General features: G+C 45.6%; 1 protein-coding gene across 4 annotated transcripts in view; it reads left to right on the top strand.

Annotated features, from left to right (window-relative positions):
• Window positions 1-6206: 6206 nt before the first annotated feature.
• Window positions 6207-17490, top strand: part of LOC121625719 (mitogen-activated protein kinase kinase kinase kinase 3-like) — a 51373-nt gene continuing 40089 nt past the window's right edge. For 3 of the 4 annotated variants that reach the window (XM_041963946.1, XM_041963971.1, XM_041963954.1), the window contains exons 1-2: window positions 6207-6413; window positions 16982-17039. In XM_041963946.1, coding sequence (XP_041819880.1) covers window positions 6318-6413; window positions 16982-17039 — 154 coding nt within the window. In that variant the 5' untranslated portion in view covers window positions 6207-6317. The remainder of the gene's footprint in view (window positions 6414-16981; window positions 17040-17490) is intronic. The other variant, XM_041963963.1, reaches the window with a different exon arrangement.

Raw genomic sequence — 17490 nt, forward strand, 5'->3', positions numbered from 1 at the left:
GATCCGTCTTCCTGGACCTCCTGAAGTCCACAATGACCTCCTTGGTCTTCCCTGTGTTCAGCACCAGGTTGTTGGCTGAACACCACTGGGTGAGCTGGTGTATCTCCTCTCTGTAGTGGGTCTCATTGTTATCTGAGATGAGACCCACTGTAGTGTCGTCCGCAAACTTCACAACTGTGTTGGGGGGGTGGATGGCAGCACAGTCGTGAGTAAACAGGGTGAAGAGGGCTGGGCTCAACACACAACCCTGTGGCGTGCCCATGCTGTGATTGTGGTGGGGGACTTTAATCACGTAAATACATAAAGTTTCCTACCAGGGACAGAAACATCTTGGATCAGGTTTACTGCAACATCCCTGCTGCTTACAAGGCTGCAGCAGCTCCACACCTGGGCATGTCAGACCACATCTCAGTGAAACTTATTCCTGCCTACAAGCCTCTGGCCTGCAGAACAAAGCCGACCACCAGGACAGGACAGACATGGACTGAGGAGGCCTCCTCTGCACTTCAGGACTGCTTCGAGCTGACAGACTGGACTGTGTTCAGAGAAGAGGCAGACCTAGAGGAGTACACATCATCTGTATTGTCCTATGTCCAGTTCTGCACTGATGCTGTCCTCCCCGTTAAGACCATCACAGTGTGGATACTGCCTACAGATCTGGAGACAGGCTGGCTTATAGCAGGGCTCGAGCAGAGCTGAGGAGAGGAATTAAGCAGGCCAAGCTCCGGTACAAAAACAAAACTGAAGATCACTTCAATAACAACAACCCCCAGAACACGTGGAGAGGCATCAGAACCATGACGGACTACAAGCCAAACTGCACCTGCAGTAGAGTCTCAGTAGAATCAGGGTGCTCCTGCAGTAGAGTCTCAGTAGAATCTGGTTGCTCCTGCAGTAGAGTCTCAGTGGAATCAATGTGGTCCTGCAGTGGAGTCTCAGTGGAATCAATGTGGTCCTGCAGTGGAGTCTCAGTGGAATCAATGTGGTCCTGCAGTAGAGTCTCAGTAGAATCAATGTGGTCCTGCAGTAGAGTCTCAGTGGAATCAATGTGGTCCTGCAGTAGAGTCTCAGTAGAATCAGGGTATTTCTGCAGTAGAGTCTCAGTAGAATCAATGTGGCCCTGCAGCAGAGTCTCAGTGGAATCAATGTGGTCCTGCAGTAGAGTCTCAGTGGAATCAGGGTGCTCCTGCAGTAGAGTCTCAGTAGAATCAGGGTATTCCTGCAGCAGAGTCTCAGTAGAATCAATGTGGTCCTGCAGTAGAGTCTCAGTGGAATCACTGTGGTCCTGCAGTGGAGTCTCAGTGGAATCAATGCGGTCCCACAGCGGAGTCTCAGTGGAATCACTGTGGTCCTGCAGTAGAGTCTCAGTGGAATCAATGTGGTCCCGCAGCGGAGTCTCAGTGGAATCACTGTGGTCCTGCAGTAGAGTCTCAGTGGAATCAATGTGGTCCCGCAGCGGAGTCTCAGTAGAATCAATGTGGTCCTGCAGCAGAGTCTCAGTAGAATCAATGTGGTCCTGCAGTAGAGTCTCAGTGGACTCAATGTGGTCCTGCAGCAGAGTCTCAGTGGAATCAATGTGGTCCTGCAGTAGAGTCTCAGTAGAATAAATGTGGCCCTGCAGCAGAGTCTCAGTGGAATCAGGGTGCTCCTGCAGTAGAGTCTCAGTAGAATCAGGGTATTCCTGCAGTAGAGTCTCAGTAGAATCAATGTGGTCCTGCAGTAGAGTCTCAGTAGAATCAATGTGGTCCTGCAGTAGAGTCTCAGTAGAATCAATGTGGTCCTGCAGTAGAGTCTCAGTGGAATCAGGGTGCTCCTGCAGTAGAGTCTCAGTAGAATCAATGTGGTCCTGCAGCAGAGTCTCAGTAGAATCAATGTGGTCCTGCAGTAGAGTCTCAGTGGAATCAATGTGGTCCTGCAGCAGAGTCTCAGTGGAATCAATGTGGTCCTGCAGTAGAGTCTCAGTAGAATCAGGGTATTCCTGCAGTAGAGTCTCAGTAGAATCAATGTGGTCCTGCAGCAGAGTCTCAGTGGAATCAATGTGGTCCTGCAGTAGAGTCTCAGTGGAATCAATGTGGTCCTGCAGTAGAGTCTCAGTGGAATCAATGTGGTCCTGCAGCAGAGTCTCAGTGGAATCAATGTGGTCCTGCAGTAGAGTCTCAGTGGAATCAATGTGGTCCTGCAGCAGAGTCTCAGTAGAATCAATGTGGTCCTGCAGCAGAGTCTCAGTAGAATCAATGTGCTCCTGCAGTAGAGTCTCAGTGGAATCAATGTGGTCCTGCAGCGGAGTCTCAGTAGAATCAATGTGCTCCTGCAGTAGAGTCTCAGTGGAATCAATGTGGTCCTGCAGCGGAGTCTCAGTGGAATCAATGTGCTCCTGCAGTAGAGTCTCAGTGGAATCAATGTGGTCCTGCAGCGGAGTCTCAGTAGAATCAATGTGCTCCTGCAGTAGAGTCTCAGTGGAATCAATGTGGTCCTGCAGCGGAGTCTCAGTGGAATCAATGTGGTCCTGCAGTAGAGTCTCAGTGGAATCAATGTGCTCCTGCAGTAGAGTCTCAGTGGAATCAATGTGGTCCTGCAGTAGAGTCTCAGTAGAATCAATGTGGTCCTGCAGTAGAGTCTCAGTAGAATCAATGTGGTCCTGCAGCAGAGTCTCAGTAGAATTGGTGTGTTTTGAAGTGGAGTCTCTTTCCCTGTCCAACTCTCCAATGCCCCTCTTCCCCCTCTTCAATGCACTCTCCAGGGACCCAGCCTCCACAACAATCACCAGTCAGGGAGTTAGTTAGAGCTGCCACACTGAAGCTCCGTCAAATTGGTGAACTATTAAACAACAATAACCACAGACATCATCACAGAATATTCACATCAACAGAAAGAATGAGTCCAAAGCTGTGGAGCTCGTGAATTTACTGGACAGCTTTGAACTCAGCACGGTCACATTCTGGACTGGGTGATAACAACAAGGTTAAACATCAACAGTGTTTCAGTATTAGAATGAACTATTTCTAACCTGTGTGTTTTTTGATGCCAAACTAAGACTAAAAGGAAAATTCTGGTTCAAAGACTGTAATATAATGAGATCCTGTCCGTCAGCAGCTGTGACTGCTCTGTTAATGACATGATGTCATGTCCCGTCAGATCTGTTCATCTGTTTTGTTCCTGGCATCTAGTCTGGTCATCCACTTCCTGTTTTATTGTGAAACCCTAACTCTCCTCTCGTTTCAGACCCCTGACTTCCTGACATGTTTCCCGCCTGTCTGATTGTCTGCCCCGCCCTGATTGTTTCCACCTGTTCATTGTTACCTCATGTATGTATAGTCCGTGTCTCCCTTTGTCTTGTGCACCCTGCCAGGCGTCCATGCCAATTCTAGCTTTGCTGAAAAAACCTTGCCATCCAGTTATGTGCCTTGTTTATTCTTGCATCTTAAGTTCTGTACATTTTGGAAACCTTGTGCCTTTTTGTCAAGTATTTTTGTTGTTACTTTGGATAGCCGAGTGTCTTTTTTGTTTGTACTTTGTAAAACCAAGTCTTGTTTTTGCCTGATTATTGAACCAAGAGTTTTTGTTTTGCCTTGTAGAGCCTTGAACTGTCCTTGGTGATTCTGTCTCTGCATTTGAGTCCTGATACATGATTGAACAATACCATGTCATCTGCATACTGCTGCTCCACTAAAGGTTAAAAAGAGGCCGACTGAATCTCCCTGTGGTTAAACGACAGCCGTGTAGAGAGGAAGATGATCTGTGGAGGAAGACTGGACTCACAGTTCACTGTGTTCTATACAAAGAAGACATGACGTCTATAACAAAGCTGACAGGATTACTTTTCCAGGATTATTACAGAGAAGGCTGGAAACTCTAGAATATTATTCTCCACCATTGACCAGCAGCTCAGCAGCGCCCCCACCTGTCCACAGTTCTCTACATCAAACTGTTAAGAACTAAGAACTAAACTTTTAGTATGAGGTTATTAAATAGGACTCAGACTGAGCATGCTGGAGACAGGAGTGTGAGTAATAAACAGTTTTAATGAGAACTCCAGATCAAACTAGTCAGAGTACTAAAAAAACAGAGTTCAAAGGAGCTCGGGAAGCAGACGAGCGGTGTCCAGAGCCTGAGGTTTGTTGAATATCCACACATGGTCTCACAGGGACAGAGGACAGGCAGGGCACAGATATGTGCAGGTGACTGGGTTCACCTGAGCACCAAAGCATAGATACAGGTCACATAAATGAGCACACAAACAAACACAGAAGACAGAAACTGAGCACGAGAGGTGTAGTCATTACCACACTGGTAGGCAGACTATTTGACAAATACTGGTTGGATCTCCGGGGTGATATACTGTGAGGTCATGTGTTCTGGATTGAATGGTTGAGCACAGGTGTGGTCAGTCATTTAGGAGGCTGGCCCAGCCTGTCGACCAGGCCCTGGAGTGATGTCACTCCACTAGACAGACAGGGGCGAGACAGACAAGAGACAAAAGGAATTGAAACACAGGAGCAAAAAAGAGGAAGTAGAGGCTGCAGATGTCCACATTTAGAGTCTCCTGTATTTACCACACAAAACATCTGTGCTGGTTTTTATTTTTAGAAAAGTACTAAACAAATTATGTCTCGTACTTTTGGTAGAAACCTCTGTTTTATATCACAGAAAACTCAGTATCTGAAGAGTCGACCTCTGGGAGCACTGTGTCACAGCTGACAGCGTGGTGATTGGATAAGAACATTTGGCTCAGTGTCAGCAAGACAGTGGCGATGGACTTCTGGAGACACCCACTTTTACATCCCCCACTACTCATTAACAACAGCTGTAAACCTGTGGAGTTTCTGGGTACCACCATCACCATGACCTGAAATGGGAGACACACTCATCTCACGTCATCATGTGAGCTCACCACAGGATGTCTGTCCTCAGACTGGTTCTACAGAGTCACCACTGAAAGTGTCCTCACCTCCTCCATCCATGCCAAATACAGACTGGACAACACCATGTGAACAGGACAGGATCACATGTTCTGCATGGACCCAGAACCAGACAGAACAAGGAGGACACTGGCAGACCGTCACACCTGGATCACTGCCTCTTCATGAAGCCTCCATCCAACCACCAAGACCAGCAGACACCTGAACTGAGACCATCACTGTCCTCAACAACCCATCCTGTATCCATCATCCTCCAAACGCCCACCACACACACACACACACACACACACACACAGTACAAGCTCCTACTATGGACTGTTGGACTGTGCAGTATGTGGAAATGTAGAGAGGCAGGCAGGTCCTGCTGAGCAGTGGTATGACGATGGTGTAGAAAGGACTCCGCTGATACAAGCTTGAGTTAAAGAAAACTTTGTTAACAAGCAGTATCAGATTAGATATCAGCCATCTGAGAGAGCTTCAGGGTCAGATCGGAAAACTCTGCCGTTAACATACAGACAACACAACATATAGCATGGCGTTTACGTCTTACTCCACCCATATCTTTCCTATCTCAAAGACCAGATCATGTTCTGGGTATTGTCCCACTAAGGAAAGTTTTCCTTTGCGACAATCTGTATCTACCTCTATAGGAGATTTACGTTCTAATAGCCCCTCCATAAACTTTACCACCTCTGGCTTCCCTTTTTCTGATCTGACCCTACATGGCCCTGCGTGGCCTCACATACCACAACTAAGAGTGGTCAACATTTTAGACATCAGTTTACCCCTGATCATGCTTAATCTGACATATGTTTGATCAGATCATATACCTCAGTAGCTAAATGCTAAATGTAAATCATATTTACTGTGTTATTCCTCCTTCTGCATACAAATGCCAAACAATATAAGTATAATAACATAGCGTATTTTATGATTCTATGCTGTATATGATTCTTGTTTTAACTTTCTTTAGCTTGTTACTTTAAACTTATGTTACATTTGTATATTTTATATTAAAGCGAATTTGATTCTGAAATCTGTCAACACTGACAACACAGTGACAAAATTTGGATTTCCAGACGGCACCTGAAGCTATCAGAGGAAAAGTTTTAAATGTATCTTTACTGTATGACGTCATTATTTTCGTCTTATTATTATTTTCAATCAGTCTTATTATTTTATTTGGATGTGAATTGTGTTTTAAATCCCCACTGCCGTGCAAGGCATCTCCATTCTCTCTGCCAGCCCGCTGTGTCGGCCAGTGCGCATGCGCCATGTACCCGGAAGAAGCCATGTTAAAGTTGTGTTGACAGCGTCTGTGTTGTGTCTGTTAGTCCGGGTTAGTCCCGGTCAGCCTGGGTCAGTCTCCGGCTCGGTCCACTCTGTACAGCCGGGAAGATGAGTTGCTGTCCGGACATCTCCCGCAGGAACCCGCAGGAGGACTTCCAGCTGATCCAGCGGGTAGGCAGAGGAACGTACGGTGACGTTTACAAGGTAGAGACAGCGACGTCACAGACTGTGCATTGGGCCTGTGTTAGCTTAGCAGCACGTTAGCCCCGAAAGGGGTTAAACACGGTGTGTGTGTCTGTGTGTGCGCACATGTTTGTGTGCGTGTGTATGTCAGTTGAACTCTGACAGAAAATAATCAGTCAGTGAATAATTTGAGATGATGTCACTTCCGGTTAAACACTGACTGTGTTTAAAGGATCAGACAGATGATTTTCAAAACTTCATTCCAGTATTTAGACAAACTTCTGTTGATTAGTATCACAGTGAGCCTGGCAACAGGTGATCTGTAACTCAGGTGTTCAGGACTCCGCAGGTCACAGAGCCAATGGGAATAGAGCAGGTGGGCAGGACTGATTGTCCAACACACACTGGAGCTGTCAACAAATATTCTGAATTTGAATTGTAAAAACAAGCTAGACTACAGACTCAATTGTAAAAATGAATATTCGCATGTGGAAAGAAAGTGGCGGCGCTGCGGCGGCTGTACTGAGGTCCAGTCCACTGCTGCGATTAACTCTGACAAACTTCAAAAACTGTTGTCTCCATCAGTCCCTTGGACACAAAAAAGTGAGGAAGTAGGGTCCATAAACAGATAATATATGACAGGACGTTGAAGTCTTCCGGGACACGTGGACAGTGACTGGAAACTAAATCAACAAAGGCTTGAAGAGATCTTGAATCTTGAATCTTGAAACTCGCTTTTATTGATTGGAAATTAAATGTAGGTCAAACTGAAATGAGCCAATAATTCAAAAACAGACATTATTTTGTTCGTTGTTTTTGTTGAAGTAATATATATATATATATATATACATATAAGTATTATGTGTCTCATTGTGTTGGTTCTCCCTCGTACAGACTTAATCTGCAAAAATAGATGATAGAAATAGCTCTCTATGGTTCCAACCTGTGTGACAGTCTGAACGCTCGCTGGCTGCTTTGTGTAGCATCGATTCTCTGATGGTGAACCACTGAGTTCATTTCTAAAATCTGAACAAGTCTCTGGAAGTCAAGCTGGCAGAAACCACTGTCCCCCTGACGTAGCGGGGGACCACTTCTTTTGTTTTAAACACCAAAGGTCAAATCCTGATTATGGACATACAAGAAGAGGGTCTGGAAGGTTTGGAAGAGCAGCTTCAGATTCTTTTGTTTGAGAGGACTTGTTTCGGGTTTGGAAGGTCTGGGGAAGGGTTTTGAAAGTTTTGAAGGCCTCTCTGTCTCTCGCTCCCTGACAATGTCTCTCTGTCAAATATAAAACCACATTTTTTAAAACGATTCCTCATTTGGATTTTGATGCAGCATCAGGTTTGAATAAAGTCGGTTCAGGCTCATGTTCAGCTCTCTGCTGCATCACCTCCTCTTTGAACAGCATCTGTCAGAGTTTGGGAACTGAGGAGACCAACTGCTGTTATTCTGAAACTAGAAGGTTTTCTTATTCAGGCTTGATGTCCGACTTCAGCTGTTCAACGGTTCCGTGTTCAGTTTGTTGTATTTTACTTCTCATAAAGCTCCAAACATTTTCAGATGGACTGCAGGCAGGTCAGTTCAGCAGCCAGACTCTGATGTTAGAATACAAGCAGAATGTGGTCTGGCTTTGTCTCGCTCAAATAACACACAGTATGTGTTTATATATTTATATGCAGTATATGTGTGTATGTATGTGCAGTATATGTGTACATATGTGCAGTATGTGTGTGTACTGCAGGCAGCACAGTGCAGACGCTCAGTGAAGGATCACAGATGCTTTACGGTCTTTTCGCTGCTTCTCATTGGTCGACCTGTTTCTGTCACAGCAGTCACAGAACGTGCTGCTGTGTTCGCTCTTTGCTGTATTCCAGCAGCAGATAAGGACGTTTTTTTCTCATTGGTTTTGTTTTGGCTGTTTGTAATCGGGGGAAATTTGTGTCTCTGATGTCCTGGTTCAGCTGGCAGGAAGTTTAAAAGTTTCCACCTCATTTTGTGGCAGCGGCTGCAGTCTGTCTTCTGTTGGAAGCCGTGTTTGTCCGTGGTGTCCTGGTCTCTCAGGTGGTTCACAGTTTTGTTGCAGTCACCTGTGGAGCTGATGTTTAGGCTCAGGTGCTTACAGTTTTTGGATGTTGTGGGCAAACTGTGTCTGAAAAGAATGAATGTTTGTGGTGTTGGAGGCTGACGGCGGACGTTGAGTTGATGATGTCGTGTGTTTTCCCTCCAAAAACACTTTGCAGTGATTTGTGCAGCAGACCCTCCTGCCACATCGAATCAAATGGACAAAGCCGGAGGATCATTTGTTTTTGTAAGGATTCGATAAAAAGCTGGGATTTACATTTTTCAGTGAGTCTGTGGTTAATGATCATACAGAAGATCTTCCTGAGGCTGCTGTTGACAGACTCCATGTTGGTTTCTGGGGTTGAATTGATCTTCACTATAGTGGAGCACCGTTATCGGTCCTTGGTTCTAAATGTTGGGGAGAGTTGGAACTACAGACAATGTTAAAGAGTCACAGCCTGTTTGAATTTAAAGTCTGTGACTTTGACTGTAGCTCAGGTGTGTTTGGTTAGGTAGCGTGGCTACCTGCCCTGCTGGGCAGTATGCCTGTCGTGGAGGGTGGTGCGTAGTTTGAGCAGCTGGCCCGCCGTCATACTGTCAAACTGGTGCCTTCAGCAGCTGCTCAGTGGAGGAGGCCAGTTTTAGCGGCTGGAGGGTGGTGGGCTGCGGCAGCGTAAAGTCTGCCTCCTGCATGAATGATGGCAGTGTAATCTAGATAAAGATCAAGCATGTCAAACCTATTCCATAAAGGGCAGTGTAGCTGCAGTTTTCGTTCCAACCAAGGAGGAGCACACCAGGCTGGACTCAATTAATCAGCTGATCTCAATCTTCAGCTGATAATTAAGTGATCCCTTGATTGGTTGGAATGAAAACCTGTAGCCACATGGCCCTTTATGTAGGTTTGACAGGTTTTGGCTGAAGCTAGTGAGGTGGTGGAGACAGGTGTGGTGATCCATGACACGTTCACTCCTGTTCTCCTGCTGGTTAGTCCGGCTGAAAAGATCACCATCTCTAATGCCAGCGGCCGGCCCTGGGATGGGGCCACGGGCCACGAGCCCGGAACCCCCTGCCAGAGGGGACAAGAGCAATGATGGATAAGATAAAACTTTATTTATCCCCAGCCCCAGTCCAAGATGTGCAGAAATTCTGCAGCAAGGTCACCAGAAGGTTTGTCCACACGGATGTTCATATCTCCAAGTATTAGGATGTTAGAGGATGTTGTGCAGAGTGTTGAGAGGAGGTTATACATCTCTGGAATGAAGGATGGACTTGGTTTAGGTGGTTGGTAGATTAAGAGTATTGTCATGGAGAATGGGGGCTTGCTTTTAAATGCCAGACATTCAAATGTGGACAGTTCTGGCAGGGACAAGGGGGACAAATCCAGGTGGCTACGGTACATTACAGCCAGACTGCCAGCGTGACCTGTACTGTGGGCTTTTTGCAGGTAGCAGTAGTCAGGAGGACTCATTTAAAACAGAAAGAACATCCAGTTGTTGCCAGGTTTCTGTAAGACATATCAAGTCCAAGCATTTCTCCAGGATGTGGTCATTAATAAAGCAGGATTTGTTTGTGAGTGATTGTGCATTAAAAAGTTCAAGCTTGATATAAGATGGAGCTGAGAGTTTTTGAATTTGCCGGAGCAGACTGAAATCCACTCCACGTCTTTTGTCTCACTGCTTGTGTGGCACTGCAGCTGCTGCAGTGTGCCCAGGACAACAAATCCCAAGAGCGTTGGTGCTTTGATGACGTCGAAGAGATGCGATGGGACGCACAGCTGACCAGATCGATGGAACGGCATGACCAGACCGGGAATAAACAAACCTTCGGGGGGGATCCTCTGTGGATATATCGGGGCCGGCAAAGGAGTCCCAGTGCTCCAATGAGTGTTATGCAGGATGGATGCCTTCCTGTTCTGTACAGTGACATTGCGACTGTACTGGAAATTAATGGAGGGATGAAATATCTGGGAGTCTTTCTGGGTAACGACACATTTTTACAGAAAAACTGGGATAATGTTTTAGAAAAGGTCAAAGGTCAACTCATGAAATGGAAAAGGATTTTATCTAAAATGTCATACAGAGGTTGTGTTCTGGTCAACAATAACCTGGTTTCTTCTGCTCTGTGGCACCGGTTGGCCTGCATTGATCCCCCAGCTTCTCTTTTGTCCAACATCCAACGACTGTTAGTGGACTTCTTATGGGACAGGTTACACTAACTTCCTAGGGAGGAAGGTGGACAGGGCCTGGTCCAGTTGGCCAGTAGGGGTGCTGCCTTCTGCCTCCAGTTCATTCAGAGACTGCTTAGTGGGCCTGCAGACCTGGTGTGGAGACCCACATCCTGCTGCGTCCTCAGGCGGTGTGGTGGTCTGGGACTGGGTCTGTCTCTGTTTCTAATGGACCCCAGCAAGCTGAACACTTCATCACTAACAGCCTTTTACAGTAGTTTGTTTTCAATGTGGACTTTGCTGAGGAAGCAGAGGCAGCAGCAGGACGTTCTGCACTGGCTCCTGCAGGAACCTGTACTGTTTGGAGGACATTTGGACAGTCCCAGCTGGGGTGGACCCACTCTGTCCAGAACGCTTCACACTGCAGGAATTTCCACTCTGGACCTGGGATGGATGACCCTGCTGGACTGTCTGCCTGGCTGTGAGTGAGATCAACAAGAGTCATCAACCAGCTGCTGCAGCACTGGAGACATCAGCTGACAGGACACCAGTGTACTGTGTGGTGGTGCACTGCTGACCCGTATCCTGTCATCAGACTGTTTCCTGGTTTTAAAAACTGTTCTGGTCCTTTACTCGAGCCTGTCGACCCTGTAGGTGTTTCTATGGAGGACGCCTCAGGGAAGACGCTGTACAAACTGTTGGTAAAGACTCTGAACCAGAAAAAACTGAACGGGCGCAGTGACACCCCATGGAGGACTTACTGGTCCTTAAACCCTCCATTCAGGCCTGCATGGAGGTCCTTGTACAAACATCCTCTAGCAGGGAAACATGGAGACCTGCAGTGGAGGATCTTACATGGCGCTGTAGCAGTGAACTCCTTCCTCTCTGTGATCAACGCTGCTGTAGAGGACAAATGTCCCTTCTGCAGCCACAGAGAGACGGTGTCTCACTGCTTCTCAGAGTGCTCCCGTCTCACAGCTCTGTTTCTGCTGCTGGAAACCATCTTCAGTCGATGTGGAGAAGTTTTCACGAAGCAGGTTTTTATCTTTGGTTTTAAATACACTCGCCAACAGAAAAACAAAGGACAGCTACTGAACTTTGTTTTAGGACAGGCAAAGATGGCGGTGTATGTGAGCCGGAGGAGGAAGGTGGAGGAAGACTTGAATGTTGACGTGCTTCCGGTTTTTGTGAAAATGGTGAAGTCCAGACTGATTATTGATTTCAGTTTTTACAGGGCTGTTCAGGACCTGGACAGTTTCCAGGTGAGGTGGGGTTATGAGGGGGGGCTCTGCTCTGTAGCAGAGGGACTGCTACACTTTGGACATGTGCTGATGTCACTGCAACACCTGACAGTCTGTTTGTGTGAATGTCCTGATTATTGATTTTATACAGCGAACAAAAAGACAAATAACTGTCTCAAAATCAAACCTCTCTCTCTCTGTCTCTCTCTGTCTGTCTCTCTCTGTCTGTCTCTCTCTATCTGTCTCTCTCTATCTGTCTCTGTTTGTCTCTCTCTCTCTCTGTCTCTCTCTGTCTGTCTCTGTCTGTCTGTCTCTCTCTGTCTCTCCCTCTTTGTCTCTCTCTGTCTCTCTCTGTCTGTCTGTCTCTCTCTCTCTGTCTCTCCTTCTTTGTCTCGCTCTGTCTCTCTCTGTCTGTCTCTCTCTGTTTCTCTCTGTCTCTCCCTATCTGTCTCTCTCTGTCTCTCCCTCTTTGTCTCTCTCTGTCTCTCTCTGTCTCTCCCTCTTTGTCTCTCTCTGTGTCTCTCTGTCTCTCTGTCTGTCTCTGTCTCTCTCTGTCTCCCTGTGTGTCTCTCTGGCGGTCAGGATGAGGTATGTCATGAATCCTTGGCGTCTTGGTGACTGCGGCCTCATGGGAAATCTCGGGTGACTGCGTCTCTCATCCTCAAAGCTCAACGTGATGGCAGAAAAAATGAAAGTTTGTCCATTAAGTTGATAAATAATTCAGCAGCGTCCCTGCTGGGCTCTGCTGCTTCCTGTAACACGACCCCCCTCCCCCCTCCTCACCCTCTGGAACCTCCCTGGTCACCCTGGAGTCTCCCATCTTGACTTTGACATCTCTGATTGGTTGTCAGGACACTGCTTCACTCTGCTGATCTTCACAACAGAGCTGCAACTATTGATTTTGTCATCATCAATCTGTCAGCTGATCAGTTTCTTGATAAACTGATTCAAGCATCATGAGTGACAGGGGGAAGTTGTTTGTCTTTAAGTGTCTTGTTTTTGTCCCCAAAAGTTCAGTTTCCTGAACAGAAAGTTAATCTGCGACCACACCACATCAAATCATTAAACACGACACAGCATGACATCATTCAGCAAGAAGTTGGTTGACCAATCACATGCATGCCATGTGACATTGCTGGTTGATGACTTTGTAACACTAAGGCTGTATTTCTGCTGTCGTCATGACAACAGATACAACTCTGATGCAGAAAACTCTGAAGATTCTCGACTGAAAGTGCTGAATGTGTGCGCACAAAGACAGAAATATACAGATACATTCTTTTCATCATGTTTAAGAAATGTCAGCCATAGTGGAAACGTGCACAAGCTTCGTTTTATCCCGATGTGGATGAAACACTCTGAAACAGTCGTCTGCTCTTCCTCTCATTCAACCTGTCAATGAGAAGAAAAAGTTGTTCCTCTCATTATCAGAGAGCCATAAAGGATCATTTTTAAAAAACAGATCTCAGGTCTGTGACCAGCTTCACAGTTGAGGAAGTTTACTATCTTTTGATATATTTTGTGTCACACAAGTAAAGTTGCAATAACTCTGATGTCAATGAGTGTCACATTGGCATCAGAGTGTCATCAGAGTGTCATCAGAGTGTCATCATAGTGTCATCATAGTGTCACATTGACATCAGAGTGTCATCAGAATGTCATCATAGTGTCACATTGACATCAGAGTGTCATCATAGTGTCACATTGACATCAGAGTGTCATCAGAGTGTCACATTGACATCAGAGTGTCATCATAGTGTCATCAGAGTGTCACAGTGTCATCAGAGTGTCACATTGACATCAGAGTGTCATCATAGTGTCATCAGAGTGTCACAGTGTCATCAGAGTGTCACATTGACATCAGAATGTCATCATAGTGTCATCATAGTGTCACATTGACATCAGAGTGTCATCAGAATGTAATCAGAGTGTCACATTGACATCATAGTGTCATCATAGTGTCACAGTGTCATCATAGTGTCACAGTGTCATCAGAGTGTCATCAGAGTGTCATCAGAGTGTCATCATACTGTCATCATAGTGTCATCATAGTGTCACCATAGTGTCATCATAGTGTCACAGTGTCATCATAGTGTCATCAGAATGTAATCATAGTGTCATCAGAATGTCATCAGAATGTCATCATAGTGTCATCATAGTGTCATCATAGTGTCACCATAGTGTCATCATAGTGTCACAGTGTCATCATAGTGTCATCAGAATGTCATCATAGTGTCACATTGACATCAGAGTGTCATCAGAATGTAATCAGAGTGTCACATTGACATCAGAGTGTCATCATAGTGTCATCAGAATGTCATCAGAATGTCATCATAGTGTCATCATAGTGTCACCATAGTGTCATCATAGTGTCACAGTGTCATCATAGTGTCATCATAGTGTCACAGTGTCATCATAGTGTCATCAGAATGTCATCATAGTGTCATCATAGTGTCACCATAGTGTCATCATAGTGTCACAAGTCACAGTGTCATCAGAGTGTCATCAGAATGTAATCATAGTGTCACATTGACATCAGAGTGTCATCATAGTGTCACATTGACATCAGAATGTCATCATAGTGTCATCATAGTGTCACCATAGTGTCATCATAGTGTCACAGTGTCATCATAGTGTCATCATAGTGTCACAGTGTCATCATAGTGTCATCAGAATGTCATCATAGTGTCATCATAGTGTCACCATAGTGTCATCATAGTGTCACAAGTCACAGTGTCATCAGAGTGTCATCAGAATGTAATCATAGTGTCACATTGACATCAGAGTGTCATCATAGTGTCACATTGACATCAGAATGTAATCAGAGTGTCACATTGACATCAGAGTGTCATCAGAGTGTCATCATAGTGTCACAGTGTCATCAGAATGTAATCAGAGTGTCACATTGACATCAGAGTGTCATCATAGTGTCACATTGACATCAGAATGTCATCATAGTGTCATCATAGTGTCACATTGACATCAGAGTGTCATCAGAATGTAATCAGAGTGTCACATTGACATCAGAGTGTCATCATAGTGTCACCATAGTGTCATCATAGTGTCACCATAGTGTCATCATAGTGTCACAGTGTCATCATAGTGTCATCAGAATGTCATCATAGTGTCATCATAGTGTCACCATAGTGTCATCATAGTGTCACAGTGTCATCAGAGTGTCATCAGAATGTCATCATAGTGTCACATTGACATCAGAGTGTCATCAGAATGTAATCAGAGTGTCACATTGACATCAGAGTGTCATCAGAGTGTCACATTGACATCAGAGTGTCATCAGAGTGTCACATTGACATCATAGTGTCACATTGACATCAGAGTGTCATCAGAGTGTCATCATAGTGTCACATTGACATCAGAGTGTCATCATAGTGTCACATTGACATCAGAATGTAATCAGAGTGTCACATTGACATCAGAGTGTCATCAGAGTGTCATCAGAGTGTCACAGTGTCATCAGAATGTAATCAGAGTGTCACATTGACATCAGAGTGTCATCATAGTGTCATAGTGTCATCAGAGTGTCACATTGACATCAGAGTGTCATCAGAGTGTCATCATAGTGTCACAGTGTCATCAGAATGTAATGAGAGTGTCACATTGACATCAGAGTGTCATCAGAGTGTCACAGTGTCATCAGAGTGTCATCAGAGTGAACAAACTACAGTTAAACTGAACATCTGGTTGTTGGTTGAAATCTCTGCTGCTCGCCGCCCTGCTCAGAGGCTTGTATGCAGCTGACAGAGAGCTGCTCATCAGTGATTCAACACACGCACGCTCACACACACACACACACACACACACACACACACTCCCCCTCCTCACCTTCACTGATCAATACCTGTGCGGAGCGTTTCCCACGATCCTCTGCTTTACCCCGCTCTGTGTGTGTCATTAGCATTGTTAGCATCAGACTGAAGCACCCCCATAAGAAGTTATTGATTGCCATCCCGAAGCTCCATCAGCTCATATTGACTGACAGGACGGACGCTGCTGCTTCACCTTCCACAGGGTTTGGGGGGGGGGGGGGGTCACAGGGGTCGGCGTGTGTGTGGGGGGTGATTAGCATGAGCCGTGTTTTAATTAACACTCAGAGTGCAGCACTGTGTTCACTCTCAGAGGCGTGAATATAAGTGCTGTGTTCGAGTGCTGAGGTGGCAGGATGATGGAGGTCAGGACGAACGGAGGAGGAGGAGGATCGATCAGTGGCAGCCTGTCCTCCATCAGGTCCTCAGATCACTGCAGACAAGTTCACTGTCACCTCCTGTCCCACTGCAGAGACGGAAGACATCAGAAGAAAATAGATTGGAGACACTTTGTGATGTCTGTTCATGAATGATCAGAAATAATTCAGGAAACCAGTTTCAACCAATCACTGATCATCAATACGTGTTTGTCCTTTTAATTGTTGAATTATCTAATTAAGCCGTCAGATAAATGCCCAACCGTTGCTACACTGTAATGCGACAATGCTACAGCTGAAAATGAAGAAGATTCAGGTCCTCTCACCCCCCACGTCATATCTGCCCCCTCTGTCCAGTCGTTCCAATCACAGATCAATATCATGATCTTTTCTAGAATGTTTGTCTCCTTTGTTTTTACAGTGTTCTTTGATTTTGATTGATTTCTTCTGATGTCAGTGTGCTATAAAATAAATTTGAACAAATAAATGAAGAAAGTTCAATAACAATAATCATAATTGATTAAAAATGATAAAGTTCATTTTATACACACACGTGTGTGTGTGTGTGTGTGTGTGTGTGTGTGTCAGTCATCAGTCAGTTAATGATAAACTGTTTCTCTGTTGAACTGAAATGTTTGAATGTCAAAATCTGATCTGAGTCCATATTGATAATCATCTTATTGATCAGTTCTGACAAGAACTGTGTTGAACCAACACACACACACACAGTAGCAGATACAGAGTGTGTGTGTGTGTGTGTGTGTGTGAGAGAGAGAGAGACTCAAGATTAAGTTTAAATAAACTGTGAGTGCATGAACTTGTAGCAGCTGATAAACACAAAAGACCTGTCTGTCTGTCTGTCTGTCTGTCCGACTGACTCACTGTCTGTCTGTCTGTCTTTCTGACTCTGTCTGTCTGTCAGGCGAGGAGCATCAGCACTGGAGAACTGACTGCCATCAAGGTCGTCAAACTGGAGCCTGGTAGGAATCAAACCAGCAACACCTCTGCATCATCATCATCATCATCATCATCATCTTCATCATCATTCCACTGCCAGCATCCAGCAGGATGATTCACTGCAGCTCAGCTGACATCATCACAGGCAGTCAAACTGGAGGCAGTGACCTCAGCGCTGTGTGAGAGCGATATGATTGGTCAGTTCTGTGTGTCGCTCAGCAGTTGTTGCAGTGACTTCCTGGTAGGTGATGTCCTGATTGGAGGTCAGTTGTTAACAGATGACTGAGAGGTGCAGCTGGTTGTTGGTGAAGATCAGTTTGATGGTAGAAAGCTTAGTGATCTTCATCATCTTCATCCTCCTCCTCATTAATGAGAGCAGACTGCAGCAGTCAGCAGGTGGTCCAGCTGTGTGTGTGTGTGTGTGTGTGTGTGTGTGTGTGTGTGTGTGTGTGTGTACAGTGAATACTGATGAGG

The sequence above is a fragment of the Chelmon rostratus genome, chromosome 3 (genome assembly GCF_017976325.1).
Source record: "Chelmon rostratus isolate fCheRos1 chromosome 3, fCheRos1.pri, whole genome shotgun sequence".
Taxonomy (NCBI): domain Eukaryota; kingdom Metazoa; phylum Chordata; class Actinopteri; order Chaetodontiformes; family Chaetodontidae; genus Chelmon; species Chelmon rostratus.